Source organism: Typopeltis vanoorti, chromosome 2 (genome assembly GCF_054136105.1).
Source record: "Typopeltis vanoorti isolate ZY-2024b chromosome 2, IOZ_Tvanoo_1.0, whole genome shotgun sequence".
Classification (NCBI taxonomy): Eukaryota; Metazoa; Arthropoda; class Arachnida; order Uropygi; family Thelyphonidae; genus Typopeltis; species Typopeltis vanoorti.
Genome location: NC_143550.1, coordinates 35,555,425 through 35,574,975, shown reverse-complemented (window position 1 = coordinate 35,574,975; position 19,551 = coordinate 35,555,425). Strand labels below are relative to the sequence as shown.

Below are 19,551 nucleotides of genomic sequence, written 5' to 3'. Positions count from 1 at the left end.
TATATACAGGGTGTTCGGGATAAATTTGACATATTTATAATTAATTATATTTTTCCGTAAGTTACATGTATTAACACACACTTCTCTTCATTTAAAAGTTTGGACCCTTCTTCATTCATATACAAGATGTCAGAAAGGATGGATAGCTGGAACCCACCTGAATCATGGAAGAGAATAACTTGTATCATGATGATTCGTGCCCGCCATCAAAATAAGGATATTACGACTGCTGCCCAATGCTCCCTGAATACAGTAAAAACAATCAGGCATAAACTAGAGACTTGCAATGGTGACTACGAGGATGTAGCAAGAAGAAAGATCCCTAGCAGACGATCTGATTACGTTCGTACAGCAGAATTCCTCGCAAATCTGCAGGAACAGGTGTTGAAGAACCCTGGCATTGGAATTCGGGCTTTGTTCGTGGAGTTGCTAACTGTAGTCAAGCCCTGGATAACAAGGGTAGCCAATGGTAGGCCGTATGTATGGCAGCAGGATTCGGCCCCTTGCCACACCTCTGGGAAAAGTCAAAAATGGTTGTCTGAAAATTTCTACGACTTCACCAGTCCAAATGTTTGGCCTCCAAACTCCCCAGACCTTAACCCCATGGATTATTTTGTATGGGGCGCAGTTGAAAAAGACACCAATCGCACTTCCAGTAATACAAAAGCCCAGTTAATGGATAAAATTAAAACAGTTTTTGCGGCCCTTCCCAGGGAGACTGTAGCATCAGCTTGTTCGAGGTTCCGAAGCAGAATTGAAGCTGTGATCGATGCTAATGGTGGTTATTTTGAGTAAATCTTGTTGATAGTATTGTAATTAACTCTGCCTGTAATGTTTTTTTGTCAATTCATTAAATTTAATAGATACAAAGAAGATTTTCTTTTTCCTTACGAAACTGTCAAATTTATCCCGAACACCCTGTATATATATATATATATATATATATATATATATTTTTTTTTTTTTTTTTTTTTAATTGGTTAACACTTATGAAAGGTTATTACTAAACCTGTAGTACATTTGTACTGTGGGTTGGTTAAAGATTTCCCTCTCCCATTTTTTGTCAGTTTTTTATATATATATATATATATATATATATATATATTGTAATTTTTTAAATTTTATTTTTTCATTGTCTGGAGACCGAACATGGAACTTTTTCAGCCATTTCAGGCCTCCAATAAGCGGACACTAGTCTCACACTGGGCGACGAAATTCATCTTCTATCTAAAGACAACAAACATCCATGCCTACAGTGGAATTCGAGCCTGTGACCTGTTGGTTGGCGAGTGGGTACGCTAACCACTTGACCAATCAGGCTGACGATACATACACACATTATTATTCTAAAGGTGAATTTAAGCCAATTTTATCAATTTTAAGCCAATAAGAATTTATTGACTTAAAAGATCAAAAAAATGTTGATACAACTTGACAGAATTTCATGCCGGCATCATCAACTTAAACAAGATTTTGTTGTTTTCATCAGGGAACCAGGACAAACAGAAAAATTAGCCTCTGGAACAAATCCAATTCAATATCAGCAGAATTCAAGATAGGTATCGTCAACATAAGAATCATCAATGAAAAAGAAATGGAATGCACAGAAGAAGTGCATAAATGCCAGATTGACATAATGGATGTTACCTAAATTGGAGAGGGCATCAAAGACAAAAACTGGTAAAATCTCTAAGCATCAAATACAAGAATGTTATATTCAGGCAATCATGATCAGGGAAAAGGAGTAACTAGTATTCAACACAAAATGTGAAGATAATATTTATTAACAAGCAAAATCAAGTAGAGTGATATGGACAAATATCAGAATGGGAACTGGACAATAAAACTTATTTGTGATATAGTCTCACAGATGGTTCTATTAAGGAAGAAATGGGGGAATTTTTCAAGGCATTAGAGAAGGCAATTGATACAATGAAAAGTTGGTCCTTGTTGGAGATCTAAACAGCAGAGTAGGAAATGATTACCAGACATATTGGCGGTGATAAGGCTGTAGCTTCAAATTATACACTGGTCTGTATATCTAGAGTTGTGGTGAAGTTCTGGAGAGATTGGTGAGAAGTAAGAAGAAATGGGTCGATAACAGCAGTATTCTCTGGGTTATCAGCATGGGTTTGTTAAGGTGAGATCATGTTTCAGTAACTTACTTATGTATTATAACAAGGTGACAAATACCTTGGACAGAGGAGATGCATATACAGTGGTATACTTGGATTTTGCAAAGGCTTTTGATAGACTGCCACATGACAAGCTCTTAAATAAATTGAAACAGATAGGATTGGATAACAGACTTCTGTGTTGGATCAGTGACTGTGTCAGATAGATATCAGAAAGTTGTATATGGGGGATGCAGTATCTCGAAAGAGAACGGTCACCAGTGGTGTGACATGGGTCAATTTTGGGGCCATTGTTGTTCAATTTGTACGTTAATGATATTGGGTTTAACTAGTGATATCCAACTGTTTGCAGATGATGCCAAACCGGAAAGAGCAATGCACAGTCAGGCTGATGTTAATGCCTTACAAGAGGACTTGAATAGATTGCATGAATGGGCAGGTAAGTGGAACTGTCAGTTCAATGTTGTCAAGTGTAAAGTTTTGAGATTTGGTAAGCAACGATAGGATGCAAAGTATACACTTGGTGGGGAAACTTTAACAGAAGTAGAGAAGATGAGAGATCTAGGAGTAATGGTGGACAAGGACCTAAAAATTCAGGGGCCACATTGCACAAGTTGTGAAGACATCACATCGAATAATGGCAATGATGCTGAGAACCCTGACATGCAGAAATAGAGAGGTTATGATTCCATTGTATAAGGCCTTGATCAGGCCTCATACGGATTATTGTGCACAGATATGGTCGCCAGGTTTTCATGGTGATGAGGATATGTTGCAAAGGGTACAGAGAAGATTCACAAAGGTGGTCTTTGGAATGTGGAGTAAGAACAGATTGCGAGAATTTAAGTTGCAGAGCCTCGTGAATAGGAGGAACAGGGGGGGGATATAATTGAGATATATAAACTGGTCAGGGGTTGTTATCAGGTATACATGGAAGAGATTTTTCATAGAATTGGAGAGGGGAGTAGAACAAGAGACCATTACTGGAAACTGTATAAGGAGGGTGTGAACAAAGGAGTGAGAAGCAGGTTTTTTGCATGAAGGGTGGTTGGTGAATGGACTGCATTGCCTTGAGAGTGTTGTGGATGTGGACACATTGAATCAGCTTAAGACGTGGTTGGATGAGCATTGTATGCAATAATGAGGTACCTCCCATGATGAGTCTCTGACTACATGGAGGTCGGGTGTTCATGATGATAATAATATAGACAAGTTTTGGACAATTTGGTAAAAAGAGCAGAACTAATAATAATGGTAAGTACCTGCTGAATTTCTGTTCAGGACATGGACTAGTTATTACTAACACCATGTTCCAACATAAAAATGTGCACAAATTCAGATAGAGAGATGATGCCAGAAATAAGAAAAGTCTGATTGACTGTTATTGTTTATAGCATTATTTTCCCATTAGTTCAGAACACAAGAGTGCACAGAAGATTTGAAATAGGAAGAGATCACCATTTAGTTTCAAGCAGGATGAAAATTGAATTTCATATTGAAAAGAAGAATGTAAGAAAGTTTTAAAATGAATCACAGTTGAGCAGCTTTCAAATGTGAACTATTGACTCCAATACACAAACATTATTCAAGAAAAAATGAGTGTTTCAAAACAAGAACCAATCTTTGGAGAGTCAGTGGCAAAAACATTGATTGATTCAGCCAGAGAGGTATGTGATAAGGTTGTGTAAGGATTGAAACATCAGAATGCCATGGTGGAACTCAAGAAGTCAAAGAGGCAGTCAAGGAAAAGAAGAAAGCATGTGAAAGTTCCTAGCAAGTAAGTCCTCTTATGCTCTTCTAGAATACAGAGAAAAATGCAAGGAAGCAAATCTCTGTGTAGAACTAGCTAAACAAAATACATTAGAAGACTTTGATAAGAATGTAGAAAGTAAATATCATGAAGGTGACAAAACATTCCAGAAGCGATTCAGAAAGTTTAGAAATGGAGGAAACAGTGGTATGAAAGAAATCAGAGATGATAATGTTGATGTGAAAACTGAAGATATTTATTATTATTATTATTTGACACCTCCAGGAAGTCCAAAGACTCATCGAGGGAGGGCACCTGCTCTACAACTCTGTCTCCACCCACTGACCGCAACTACACCAACAGCATCTACTGCTGACTACCAGTGTATTTCCACAGACAATCACAAACATCCATGCCCACAGCAGGATTCAAACCTGCAGCTTCTTGGCTGGAGAGCAGACATGCTAACCACTCGGCCAGCTAGGCCAGCAAAAAAAGTCATTGGTGTGCCACGTTTAGCAGGCATGTTAAGGGTTGTCCACCCCTGCTCTAGACTTTTATTTATTCATATGGAGTTTCCTCCCTTTTTTTCCTTGTCCCTATTAGGGCGAGTTGAGCTCCCTCATGGGGGGGGGGGATAAGTATTTATGGCTGTAGATCCATGTGTTCACAATGCTGGTTTGCTTGCTTGCGGGATGAAAAACTCCAGATAAACTGGGGGAAAAAACCCTGCTGCCTATGCGCAAGACCGGCTAACTGGGCTATGGCTGAGGAAGATCCTTAAGCTCCTCATGTCGGCGACGGGAATCGAACCCAGGACACTCCTTCCCCAGGCATATGGTCGCGAAGCACAAAGCCACTAGGCTAACAGCACGTACTACAACTATTTTATTTAGATGTCTGGAGTAATTACTTTGAAAGATTGCTAAATGAAACAAGGAGTAACAGCATGGTCATAGAAAACACTAAGCAGTAGTGCAATTAGGAATACATATTCATATTTGAAGTAGAAAAAAAGCTGCCAAAAACCTGAAATGTGGAAAAGCATCTGGAGAGGATGACATTTCACCAGAAATGCTCAAATATGGAAGTCTAAAAGTTTTCAGTGTCACCATTGCATAATTCAGAAGGCTTAATCAGAGGATCACATTCTGAATGATTCAAGTAGAGCTCTCATAGTACCCATCTCTAAAAAGGGAAATAAAACTAAATGTGAGAATTAAAGAGGAATTTCCCTTCTGAGTATTCCTGGTAAGATTCATGCAAGTATATTTGAGAAATAGCAGAAAAAGTGTGAAGAGAAGAGTGGAGATCAAGGTTCTGTGTATTCCAGTCAAGCGTGATGACATTCATGTCTGCAAACCACACAGTTACAGCAGTAGCCTTATGACACAGTGCATTGCCTTGTTAAAAGGCACAGCAGTCAGTTCTAAAAATGCCACAAAGTAGGGGGCATTGCATTGTCCAGAATGTTCAGATACCTCTCAGAATTCAATGTTCATGGCTCCACAAACAGATACCAAAACAGGACCATTCCGTCACACTGCCACCGTAATTTCATAGTTAGGGATTACATACTCTGGTAAGAGACATTCACTGGGCATCTGTCACGCCCATTCATCTTCTTGGTAGAGGGTAGCGTGATTTTGTCACTCCATAACACAGCTTTTGAAGTTTCCACATCCCACTGTACACACTCTTTGTACCACCGAAAACAATACTGCATGTTGGTTTGGCGTGCTTGCATACTGTGGGCCTACCATGGAAACCTATGTTGTGAGCCTCAGTTCTGAATATTTTTGTGCAGATTCATGTTCTAATTGATGCTCAGAACTTTGCATTCAACATGTTGGCTGATGAATGGCAGTTTTTACACACTATCCTTCGTAGCACCCAGTGGTTACGTTCAGTGAATGTGGTGGGTCATCCACTGCAGGTAGCACTTGAAGTTGACTTGCTGCACTGCCATCTCAGTATAGTATCACTGATTGTTGGCCTTGGATGGCCTAATTTATCAACAATTTGCTGAACAGGTAGGTCTGCAACATGGCATCCTATCACAACTCCTCTTTCAAACTCCGTCAGTTCCCTTCTCGCAGCCATGTCACCTGGACACAGTTGCATTGACTTGGGAGCATCATATTCCTTCAATTTATACCTGCTACAAACATGACTCATTATATGACACAATACACCTTGCCTATGGGAGGAGTGTCTGACTTTTTCCAAGTAGTGTATAATATAAATAAAATAAGAAAAAACTCAGTACCTGATGCACTAAAGTGCAATAAATTTACAATCATTCATGGAGGTTGATGTAGACAGACTGATTAGCTGTTCAGATGGTGGATCTAGATGTAAGGATACAGGTGGATTAGTTGTAGGTAATAAAGCTATTGCAAGAGGTTGATTTGAACGGTGCAGTAAGATTGCATGAGATATCAGCGAAGGTACTGAAGGAATATGCAAGAGAGTTAGTAGTGCCTTTTAATTGTGCCACCTGAGTCTCAGCATTGGCCCCCTTCCTAATGAGTAGAAAGCAAGATTATCCAGTACAAGGATGCCACTAGGATTAATACACCCTGTTATAAACCATTGAGTATCGTAGAGTGGTAATTAAGTTGTTGGAAAGGCTACTTATGATCTTCATCCAGAGGTGGATTATAAGGCACTTTGATCCTCTAAAGCAGATAGCATGGCTTTCATACAGAAGAGTCTTGCTTGCATAAAGTATTTTGCTCATGTTTTATAATAGTGACCACACAGTAGGATAGGGGAACGAGTGTACCATACTATTTGTATTTTGCCAAGGCTTTGAAAGCATTGTACAGGAAATCCTCACTTAACGCGAATTTGATATGCACAATAATCAGTTAGCGTGATTGAGTGAAAGTATACTATTTCCTGCTTTAAGTGAGTGATTAATCAATTAACGCGATTTTTTATGTTATGCGAAATCATATGTTACACACGAAATTTTTTGTTGCCAGTCTGCAGCAAACGGAAAAGCTGGAAGTCATTAAGAGGCATGAAAGTGATGCTAGTATTACAACGAGAGCAAAGAATACAAAGAACAAGGAAATGTTGCTACTGCTTCTTAAGCATGCAGATCACCCGAAATAGAAGCCATTTAATGATCGAGGTGGAGCATCTTCTATCACTGTGGATTGAGGATTATAACCAAAAAAGTATACCTCTTAGTACAGGGAATATCCAGGCAAAAGTTCTCAATAATTTTACTTCATTGAAGGAGATGAAATTCCAAGAGGAATATGAAAGCTTTACTGCTAGTTTTGGATGATTTGACCAGTTTTAAAAATGGAACTGGACTGCATAACATAAGAATAACTGGCGAATACTACTCTGATAAAGATTCTGTTGCCAAGTTTCCTGAAGAATTGCAAAGTATAATTCAGGAGGGTGATTATGACGATTGGTAATTATTCAACGTTGATGAAAATGGTCTCTTTTGGAAGCATATGCTAACAAAAACTTTCCTAGCTAAAACTGAAGCATCTCAACCAGGATACAAAGTATCTTAAGATCGTCTTATTCTTTTATTAGGAAGCAATGCAGAAGGCGACTTTGAACTCGAGCCTATGTTAGTTTATCGTGCTCAGAATCCAAGATCTGACATTATTGAAGAAATGAGCATAGTTGGACAAGAACTTGGATTTAATCAACTGGATAATGAAGATGTGAGAAACTTGTTCGATTCCCATTCAGAAACAGTTAAGTGAGAATGATCTTCTTCCACTAGAAGAACAACGTGCATAAGAAGAAGATGAGTGCGAACACAAACAGAATGTTACGACTAAGAAGCTAACTTCAAAAGAACTTGAGCTAGTTTTCAATTACATCGAGCATGTTAAGGAAATTTTGTTTGATGCTGATCCTGATATGAAGGAAAGAGGCTTCAAAGTCTGCCGAATTCTTGATAGAGCGATTACAAGAGACCTCCACACCTCCCGGCAGCAGGTGTGGTGGTCTCTTGTAATCCAGCTGTTAGGAGGCTTGAACTGAAGGATTGTTTGAGGACTGGAGTTCTGTTTTGCAATTTTCCTGTGTTGATTGGATGTCTGCACTGAGCACGGCGTCAATATGTTGATTTGGAGGGAACTCAGAGTTACTAGGTTGACTAATGAGAAGCGAACCGGCCCAGGGCTGAAGCATAGCAGGCAAAAGCTTTCACGTCTTGCAGTAGTGGGATCGCATCTGTGAATAGGCGTTGAATGACAGCCAGCTCGAGTTCTAGTTCTTTTATAGTGGTGGAGACAGAGAGTTGTAGAGTAGGTACCCTCTCTTAATGGGTGTTTGGACTCCTTGGAGGTGTCAAGTAATAATAATAATATAACTTTCAGAGAAGTGCTCTTTCTTCTCTATGCAAATCTCTTTTCCGTTAATCCAGTACAAACCCTTTGCCAGTGCATGCACACATACACACAGTGCTTTTTTTGGGGGGGGGGGGGTGATAGTACATAACTGTACAGTGTATTAGTACCTTTATTAATAGTGACACGAGAAAACTCAGTATCATTTTAACTTTCAGCTTTTCCTGCTAACAAAGAATGAGTACCAGCACCTATTGTTTGACAAAAAAAAAAAAAAAAAAAGCACTCCAAAGAAGCATATTCTGGTCATATGATCCAGATCACCATTGTATAGAGAATTTTGTCATATAGCAAATCACTTCTTTATCCCTTCTCCCCCCCCCCATACAACTTGTAATGTAATGGTTTAATAACATTTTTAAGCAATCATATATGTGCGTAAATGACATAAGTAAAGCATTTATTAATTTCAGATATGCAAATGAAAAATTTGGAATAAATTTAGAATAAAAAGTTATTCTTGAATAGTATGGCTTGAGGGAACATGCCAACCAGTTTCATCATCAGTGTACACTATTAAAAGTTTTTCCATTTTGGCAATAAGGTTGTCATGTTTATGTATCACTAGTATTAACCAGTGTAACACTTCTCACTTCACTAAGAACTTCATCTTTGTTTTAAACAGTTGTAACAACAGCAGTGCAAGATAAGTTGGTAAGTTTAACTTGCAGCCTATTTCAGTGTTTGATACACCATCATTACTAAATTTAATCATTTTAACCTTAGTATGTAATGTAATTGGCTTAGATACATGTCCTCTTTTCACCAGAAACAACAGCACTCTTACATCGAATTTATGAAAATAAAATAATAGTTATAAACAGTTTATAATTCACAGCGAAACACCAAAACACAGATGTAGTGAGCAATAACTTCGTAAATAAACTGGGTTTACAAAATACCGAGCATTTTTGATTCACGACAGTATGAGCAAATGCTACATCATATAAATGGGCACGGATTATAATTGGAAAGCATAGCAGTAGATAGTAGTAAAGCAGAGGTGAGCTATGAGAGGCTCGCGTGAGCCCTTTGTTAAATTTTTCTCAAATTTGCGAGCCCCTTGTTCTTCTTGTTTACTATTTTATTTTTCAAAAAAAAAAAAAAAATTTTTTTTTGAAACATATTAAGTGACAAACTCATATGGTAACCTAACAAAAATTAGTTTATTCGGCAGTGTATAGATATTTGGAATTATTGTTTCAACTCCTCTATAACAAATGTGCCCGAGTTTGAAAGTGCATGCGCTATCTTTACCCTTCTCTCTTCTGGTAGCCAATTGTATGGTAAAACCAGTAGCCAATCAAATTATAAAAAGACTATAAAAGATTTCATTCTTATTATATTTTGATAGTTAAAAAAATTTTTTTTATGTAAGATAAATTAACACAGTTGATTATGCTCAAATATTTCATGTTTAGATCATGAAATATTTATTTAAAAATGATAGCCTTTAGAGGTTGACTGTCCTCTCACACTTTTTGATTGGAATTTGTACACAAGCTGTATTAATAAAAGTTTTTGTGTGAAATAAGTTTTTTTTTTTTTTTTTTTTTTTTTTTGCTCGACGATGTGAGCCCTTTGTTGAAATTTTCATAGCTCACCACTGGTTGTAAGGAAGGGTATGTCTTCACTATATCATTTCTCCTATCTACTAGCCTCTACAAATGCCATGCCCTCATCTACTTTCATATCTAAAATTCCAAACTTCACACTTATTCTTTGCTGGATACTTGCTAAAATATCTTCACTCCCCACCCTCATAAAATATGGGTGACCATATTTGCATATATTCGTATGTGGTCTGGTCAAATCATTGTACTGTAAAATTAACATCTTTACTTTATATATCATTTCCTCATTTTCTACGATCCATTGTGTTGTCTTCAGTTTTTATTGAGACGATCCCTTACTTCCACCTCCTTCAAGATATTCTCACAATTGTATATAGTGCATCCCGTTATTGCTTTTAAAATTTCACATCATACACTTCCTGTTGACTGGCTTTTTGGACACTCATGTTCCTACACAGCCAATCTTTTTGAACTCTACTGCAGAGCCACAGTATTTCTTTGTCTTGTAACATTCCTGAACTTGGCATCATTTGTATATTCCCATATCCATTAAACCTTTCTCACTAGCATTAACATGTGAAGTAACACAGATCCTTAGTGTAAGGATCTGTGCATCGCTAGTGACTTTGACAGCTAATCTCTTGTCCAACTTGCAACCCACCATTCCAGATTAAATACTTGCGATGAGACAATCTTTCAAAAACATAAAATATAAATTCTTTATGTGCTGTATTTTTTGGACCATAAGATGCCACTTTTTTACGTAGAGAAATTGACTTAGAATTGGGGTGCATCTTATGGTCCGAAGGTAGGTGACTATCACCTACCTTCGGGTAAGTCTTGGATTCCCACGTTTTAAATGCAAGCCAAACACGTGTGTCGCTGCATATGTGGGAATCCCTGATTTACATATGAAAACTTTACTGGCATCAATAGTAGTTAGTTGGCTAGTGTATGCCGTTTTGAATGGGTCTTTTGGATTATTTTTATAATTCATTGAATTTTTTTATTGTCATAAAACTATAAACCAGCCTGCTTGGCGGAGTAATTAGCGTATCCACTCTCCGGCCAAATGGCTGCACGTTCAAATCCGTGATTGTCTTTGAAAATACCAGTGGTGGTGGTGATAGTGGTAGGCAGATGTTTGTGTAGATGATGTGGTTTGAGTTTGTGGTTTGTGTAGATGATGGAGACAGAGAGTTGTAAAGTGGGTGCTCTCCCTCGATGAGTCTTTGGACTCCTTGGAGGTGTGACGTAATGATAATAATAAACATGGGTGTAAAACAAAAAAAGACTTTCGTATAATGCAAGTTATAAATTGATTGTGATAAATTATGCAAAACAACATGGAAACAGAGCAGCAGAAAGATATTTTGGTCCACAGCCAACAGAAAAAATGATTTGCGAGTGGTGAAAACAAGAACAATTGAAACTGCAAAATAAACATAAGAAAACATTCCATGTGCACCTTGAAAAATAGAATTAGAAGTACCAATGAAAAATTGGATAACAAATCCAATTCCGAAATATCAGAATATCCGTTTCTATGAAAATGATAATTTTTGAAGCAAAATGATGGGCAGCTGCTAATGACATTACAGATTTTACCGGATCACCTTCTTGGTGCTTTAGATTTATGAAAAGACACAGGCTATGCATGCATACGAAAACCACTCTAGCCCAAAAAATGCTGCTTGACTATGAAGCCAAAATTATAGAATTCCACAGATTTGTCATATCAGCTAGAAGGATTGTGAATATGGATGAAGTGCCTCTGGCATTGGATGTTCCTTCAAATCACACTGTAGGTACAAAAGGTACCAAATGAATAGTGATAAAAACAACAGGTCACGACAAAACTCACTGCACTGTAGTTTTAGCATATTGCATGGACAGAATAAAACTCCCTCTCATGTTAATCTTCAAAAGAAAAATGTTACCAAAACATGAAATTCCCTGTGGCATTTTTATCCATGTTCAAGATAAAGACTGAATAGACAAAAAAGAAATGAAATCATGGCTACAAAAGATGTGGGCAAAACGTCTGGGTGCATTGTTTAAAAAGTGGGATCAATTTAGAGCATAAAACAGAATGAACCAAGAAGATTCTAAAAGCAATGAACACAGAACCATCTTTCATTCCTAGAATCCTTACAAGTCAATTACAACCCTTGGATGTGTCGATTAATAAACTGTTAAAAACTTTTATGTGGGAGGAGTGGAACAAATGGATGGCAAAGCCAAATCACAATTTTACAGCAACAGAACATATGAAACGGCCGACAATTGCAGAAGTGTGTACCCAGGTGAAAAATTCATGGGAGCGAAGATACAGGAGGCAAGGTTGAGATGGTTTGGTCGTGTGATGAGGAGGGAGGACGAATATGTAGGAAGAAGGGTCATGGAGATGGATGTGCAAGGAAGGAGAAAACGTGGGTAGCCAAAGAAGAGATGGAGGGAGCTGGTAGAAGAGGGCTTGAGGACGAAGAACTTGGATGTGGTGACAGCCCAAGACAGGAGGATGTGGAGGAGACTCACCATCAGCAGTGACCCCACTTAAGTGGGAGAAGCTGCAGAAGAAGAAGAAGAGAACAAGATGAGTGAAGACGAACTGAATGTTACTGGTACAAGTTATTATTACACCCTCCATGGAGTTGGCAGACTCATCGTGGGAGGTTCATTCAACTGACAACATATTTATCATATAGAATCTTAAAATGCCAGCATTCCAAACTCCTTATATCGTCTTAGTCACTGGTCTCTGGACCCTCTTAAATGTCTCCATCACGTTGAAAACCAGGTGACCAGATCTGAGCACAATAATCCAAATGTGGTCTGACTATTGCCTTATGCAGTGGCACAGCCACTTCCTTATCCTTGCAGAGTACTTGTTATCATAGCAGCATTAGCAATATGCCCTCTAAACCTCAGCCTACTGTCAACCATCTCTAATCTCATCTACTTCCTGCAGTACGGCACCATCGATATAGTATACAGCCTTATATTTCTGCACTCCAAAATGCAACGCCTTGCAGTTATTGATATTAAAACTACAATCCCCACTCTTTTCTCCAAGTAAAAAGTCTATTCAAATCTTCCTGAAGAGATTCAGCATCAGCAGTGCTACTTATAATTCTTTCCAAGTTTGCATCATCAGCAAATAACTGAAGATCCCCAGTCAGTTCACATGATATATTGTTTACAAACAAGTTAAACAGCAGGGGCCCAAAAACAGAACCCTGGGGCACACCACTGTTTACCCTTCTTTTTTGAGATACTACTGCATCATACATAACCTGCTGGTATCGTTCAGAGAGCCAATCTCTTATCCATCTAACCAATATACTGTCTATTCCCATCCTCTGCAGCTTGTATATGAACTTATCATGTGGTAATCTATCAAACGCTTTTGCAAAGTCTAAGAATATTACTGTATATGATTCTCCCTTATCTAACACAACACACCTTATCATAAAATGCAAGTAAATTACTAAAACAGGTAAAATTTAATGAATTACTAAAATTACTAAATTATTATTACTACCCATCTGACCATCATAAAGAATGCTTTGTCCATCAACCCAATTCTGTACTCTATTCCTTACCAATTTCTCCGACACCTTGACCACAACTGATATGAAATAAAATAAATAAATGAAATTTAAGGTTTGTGAATATTTTTATATAATATTTTTTTTTCTAAAAATTGTCTCATAAATTTGAGGTGCATCTTATAGTCCGGTGTGTCTTATCATCTGAAAAAGATGGTATATCATTTTTTCTTGTTCAGTACATTGGCCATCCTGGTATTTAGTAGATTGCTAAAATATGACCTTCGCTTAACAAACTCATGCTGATCCTAATAGAATATGCTGCTGTTATGAGCATTTCTGGATTCTGTTCTTGATGAATCTCTTCTATCTTCATTCTTCATGTGGTTTCACTGACTGTACACACCACATACGGATTAATCAGAGCTTCCAGAACTACTGGAGTATTTTACATACACTGCAGCATTTTCAGATTTAGCCAATCCATAATTGATGTGAACCATTAATGCATATCCTGATAGTTATATGAAATAGTCTGTTGCACAATTAGTGTGCGGTGTTGTTTTATATATCTTCCCCCCCCCCCCATTTACTAAGTGTAATTAATGAAAGAACTAATGAAATATTAAAAATAAAATGTCCTTAATATCCTTACTTGCCAGTATTTCTGGTATTCATAAAGACAATTTGAGAGCTTTGTGTATATTATAATATTGGTTTTAATTTTCACTGTGACTGATGCCATTTTCTTTCTTTCTTTCTCAGGAGGCTTTGGATATGTATTTGTAGCTCAAGATTTATCTACTGGAAAAGAATATGCACTTAAAGTAAGACAGCATTATCAAAATGTCATACATATTTCAGATAGAATTATAAGGAAATTTTTAAAGTGAAAATTTCAGAATAGTGCTGGTTTTTCAGAAAGCATTAGATTTTTAAGTAATTATGATGGTGAAATACTGTACGAACCCCCCCCCTCCCCCCAAAATCCCACCCATAAAAGTTTGTAAACCTATTACTACTTTTAAGTTTTTAAGTACTTTGGGTGAACTGTGCTCTAAAGACCAAGGATGTGGTCTCACATTGAGTTATGAAATTATATACCATCTATGGGATTCCAACTCATGGTCTGTTGGTTGAAGAGAAGGTATGCTGTCCACTAAGCCATTCTCTTCCTTGATTTATAGTGGAGTATAAGTTTTAATTTATAGTATAACTAAGTGGAAGAACATCTAACATCTGTGTCTAATCCAGAGTATTTTAGTAATAAGGTATAACACCTTTTGGCTACTTGTATATGAAAATATGACTTTTGCATTACTTCAACCTTAGTATCATCTCTGGGTCTGACTCCCACTGATGAGACCTCAGTAAAGGTTGAAACCAGTATGGGTAGTGATCCTTCCCATAATGCATAGCATTATACATGTCTGCAAGGAGATGTGTTTTGCATTATGGGATACTAGGGCAAGTTATGTGAAGTCATTAGCTTCTTTATTAAGACACCAATGGGCTAATGTACTTGTTATAGATGACAGTCATTTTAGTGTTTTCTCCAATTCTAGACAACACTTGATCTGCTGTGCTGTGTTTTGCATTATGGGATACTAAGGCAAGTGATGTGAAGTCATTAGCTTCTTTATTAAGACACCAATGGTCTAATGTACTTGTTATAGATGACAGTCGTTTTAGTGTTTCTTCCAATTCTAGACAACACTTGATCTGCTGTGAGAGTAGTATGGCTTACCATCATGAGAATGCTCTTAAAAGGGATAGATATGGCTGTGCTAGAGTCATGGTGGGGAGGCATTATGTTTAATGGATGCACCGAACTAAAAGTGCTAGAAAAGGGACTATGACCAGTGAACAGTATTACAATGAAGTTCTTCAATGACATGTTCAATTGTTCTGTGGTGCTGTAGGCAAGGAATTCTTTTTTTACAGATGACAGTGCCACATCACATTGTACACAAGCAGTAGAGTTACTTCTGCAGACTGAGGGTATCAATTGAATTGAGTGGCTAGCATGCTCTAAAGATTTCAGTTCCATTCTTTATCCTTGCAGAGTACTTCTTATCATACAGCACTACGATGTGCAACCTTTGCAAAGATTGCACATCGGGGATGCAGAAGAGAGATGCATTGCTTGGGATGCAGAAGGGAGATGCATTGCTGCTCGAAATTCCCCTCCTTATCCTTGCTTTAAAGGAGGAGTGGTGTTGTTTCCCAATTTATGATTTTTATTCTATTTAGTAATTTCCGCTTATCTATGTTTTACTATTATCTATATCACCAAAACTTATACTAATATCTAAGTTATTTCTCCCCTTAGTATCCCTAATATTTGTATTATACTGTGCCTTTTGGGATATTTATTTTAAGATATTATATGCAAAAACAAGGAGAAAGAATTAAAATATGTCAGAAAGTGTAACTATGTTGCAGTTGTGACACTTTGTCTCGTTTCTCAACACATTAATTTCCCGCATGATTAGGTTCGTAATTTTTCAACTGGTGCATTGGATAGCAATTTCAGACAACTCTTTTATCATTGGACAAAAGGTTTATTAAATTCCTTAACATGGTACAATTCAAATATTAATTATTACTCAATTCAGTGCTATATTAAATATTTACAAACTGACATTAGCTTATAAGTATTTAAGCTATGATTCTATAATGGGTATTACGATCGTGCCGCCATAACAATTCAACACATAAATTCATTTGACATGGACAAATCCATTTACTGCACTAACACATAACTATGACATTTAAACTTTCTTATACAATATAATAGACATGCAAAATTCTCAGAACACTTAATTATTCATATAACATTAACACTAGCCAGCTTGCTTTTAATATATTCTGTCAGATACTAAAGTCCTAGTATAATTTTTCCTTGGTCACTTCAACAGTTCCGTATCAGAATAATGATACCTATTACAGACAAATTTTAGTTAACATTAGATATATTTTACAGTACCTTTCTTTCTTGAGTTTTTCATATGGGCCTTTACCTTTTTCTGATTGAACTAGCTTGGTATAACCTCTCCAATAATCTGTTTCTCCTACGTTCCTTTCGGAATTGAACTTTGCTTACACGGTCTTAACCTCTTGTAACTTAGGACACACTTTGAATCATCTATATAACCGCTGTACAACTTGCGACTTGTTATCGATATTTTTACAGCTTTCCCTTTTTCGTGGTTGTCACTGAAGTTGAAACACAAAGAATATGTTTCCTTTTCTTTGACTCTATGGCATTCTTCGCTTATTACATAGGAAATCCGGAATCGAAATCTCGCTCACTTTTGTTTCCATGTTGTGACGACGGAGTTATAACCCCAATCTCCACTCAGGAAAACCGCGTGAAACTTATGCCACGGAGCTCGTAGAGAACTCCTCGGGAACAGAACCAAAACAAAAACCCCAAAAGCCCTGTAGGGGGGGGGGGTTCCAACCCTTTTATACCTGCTCTCCTAATGGCACCTTTTTTAACTTCTTTTCTCTGCCCCCTTCTTGTTTTTACTTCACCGACCAATTAGGGTGGTGTTTTTCTGCCAAACGTCCTTTGGTCGGCGAGCCAAACGATGTCTCAATCTGGGAATCGGCCCTGAGCGATAGTCTGTTGTTTTTCTTCTGCTAGCCTCTAACTTAATCCCCTTTCCAAATTTTTTCTATGAATTTACTTAATAACTTAATCTCTAGCCTCCCACATACCATCTCTTATGACTAATCCTTTTCTGTCTTATTTAGTTAAAATTTCTCTTTTAAATCATATCACAATATTAATATATTCTTTCTTTTGTTAGTTAGTTTAACCAAACACCTTTATTTTATATATATTTTATTGGATGCAAGAATATTTCCTTTTCTTTTAAATAATTCATTTAAATTAGCTATTAGCCTTTATGCAGGGTTTTTAATTTATTTCTCTTCATGTTACACCATGATAGCTGAGAATTCTACATTCTTAAGATATCAGGTGTAACAGTGGGTCAGTTTTCCTTAAGAACTCCTGAATCACTTGGTGCTAGGCATGGTATGAAATTTATAAAACGTTTTTTATGTAATATAATTTATTAGTAGAGTACAGTAAAAAGTGCCTTAGAAGACAGAAATATAAGACCTGATAATATTGGAGTCTTGACATTTAACAGATTGATTTGGAGGAAAATTGTGGATAGGAAGTTAGTAATGATGTAAATTTTTCATGTAGTACTATCATATCCTGTACACCCCTTGAGGTGTACAGGATGCTATAGTGCTTGAGAGTATATATCAGGAATTTAATGATGATGATGATGAATTTATTAGTATGCTGGCAATAAATTTATGTCCACATTTGGTCCCCGTAGTCATAAACATCATTACATTTCATATACAGGTAAAAATGTAGTTCGTTCTCAGCTTTTGGACACTAGTGTATTTTGTATAATGTGTACCAAATGTTATAAGAACTTTTCTTATATGATGTTGATGAAATGAATAATGGATGATGGCAAAAAATCTCTCTGAAAGAACCAGGAAGGAATACTCTGTATTGATGGCTACAAGGCATGCAAGAAGTTTACTGTAATATTTGGCATATCCATATTTCCTTAATATGAATAACTAAGGTGGGAGATTTATATTTCATTCCTAAAAAGGTACTATAGCTAAGGAAGATAATCTATTTCCATACCTGTAGATACAAAGATGAATGAATTAGTGAATGACAATGAAAGGCAGACCATGATGCAAATTTTAGATACCACCACAGTTGTTCAGTGCTAAAATAAGAAAGCAAGTTATTTTTATTCTAAGAACAAGTAAGAAAATATGCACACTATCATTTAGCCTTCTCCTTAGATAAGTCTGTATATAGATCCTTAATTAAAAGTTATATTTTGGAAAATTATGGAGACAACTACCGTGTTTGAATAAAACTTTAGTTTAATATAAACCAAAATCTACACTCAACGTTTCAACCTTCATATCAAGGTCATCTTCTGTAGCATATACACTATATACAGAGAAACAAGCTGCACTACAATCTACATAGTTTGCTAAAGTTACTGACCAACTTTACAACACTTATTGGATTGACCTTTGTTTAAAAAAAAAAAAAAAAAACTTTATTACATCAACACTAGTCCTATTATTATTATTTTCTATATATTATTATTATTATTTTCCAATCAACATGTTGCTTTCCAGCTTTGGGCTGGAGAGCAACATGTTTATATATATATATATATATATATATATATATATTAAAAACATGATTATACATATAAATTTCAACCAGTTGGTATGGTATAGTTTCTAATACAAACTGAAGGTTACTTAATGTCCTAAAATATGCTGGATACTAAGTATGAAGTAGACTGAATATGTGCCATCCAGATTCTTGGACTTTTCATGCCACCATTATTGTTGATATTACGGTGATTAATCAGAATTTCACAGGCTTCTTCAAATTTTCTTTCATACCAGGTTTTTGTATGGTGTAAAGAGCAGGTACTTTTCCAATCAATTTTTTGTAAGGTGTTGAGAACATGATCTGAGAGGCCTTCTTCACCAAAATTGTTATATTTAATGTGTCTTTTCTGTTCTTTTTTACGTATAGGGATTGTACATCCAGTTTCACTAATATAAGGTAAGTTACAGGTGCAGTAGATGCAATAAACTCCAGGATGTGCCATTGGGAGGAGAGGATCCTTAGAGGAGTTGAATATGTTTTTTAATTTTGTAGGTGGTTTAAAGATGGCATTGAGATTATAATGGTGTAGGATTCTGTTGATTTTTCCTGATAACCCTTGAATATATGGGATGGCTATGGTTTTACTGTAATCTAAATTCTTTTTAAATGAAGTTTTATGAAGAACTTTAATGATAGTATTTTTGTTATAGCCATTATTTATAAATGTGTTGCTAATAATTTTTAATTCTTGTTTAAGAGGTTGCTCATTAGAGAAAATTGTTATAGCTCTGTTTTTAAGGGTGTTAATGACTCCATATTTTTGTGATGTGTGGTGGTGGTGTGATTTAGCATATATGTATTGGCCAGTATGTGTCGGTTTGCAGTGAGTTCTGATTTTCAATTTCGATAGTAAATTGTATGCGTTCATGTTGTTTGTTTAGGTGGATAAAGAATGTGTT

At 36.5% G+C, this 19,551-nt stretch overlaps 1 protein-coding gene and 1 non-coding gene across 5 annotated transcripts in view; both read left to right on the top strand.

The window, feature by feature from the left end:
• aux (cyclin-G-associated kinase) overlaps positions 1-19,551 on the top strand; it is a 482,129-nt gene that overhangs the window by 18,079 nt on the left and 444,499 nt on the right. For all 4 annotated transcript variants that reach the window (XM_090404291.1, XM_090404283.1, XM_090404277.1 and 1 more), the window contains exon 2: positions 14,167-14,228. In XM_090404291.1, the coding sequence (XP_090260417.1) occupies positions 14,167-14,228 (62 nt within the window). The remainder of the gene's footprint in view (positions 1-14,166; positions 14,229-19,551) is intronic.
• Positions 7,856-8,146, top strand: LOC150108918 (signal recognition particle RNA). The gene has a single exon (XR_016550564.1).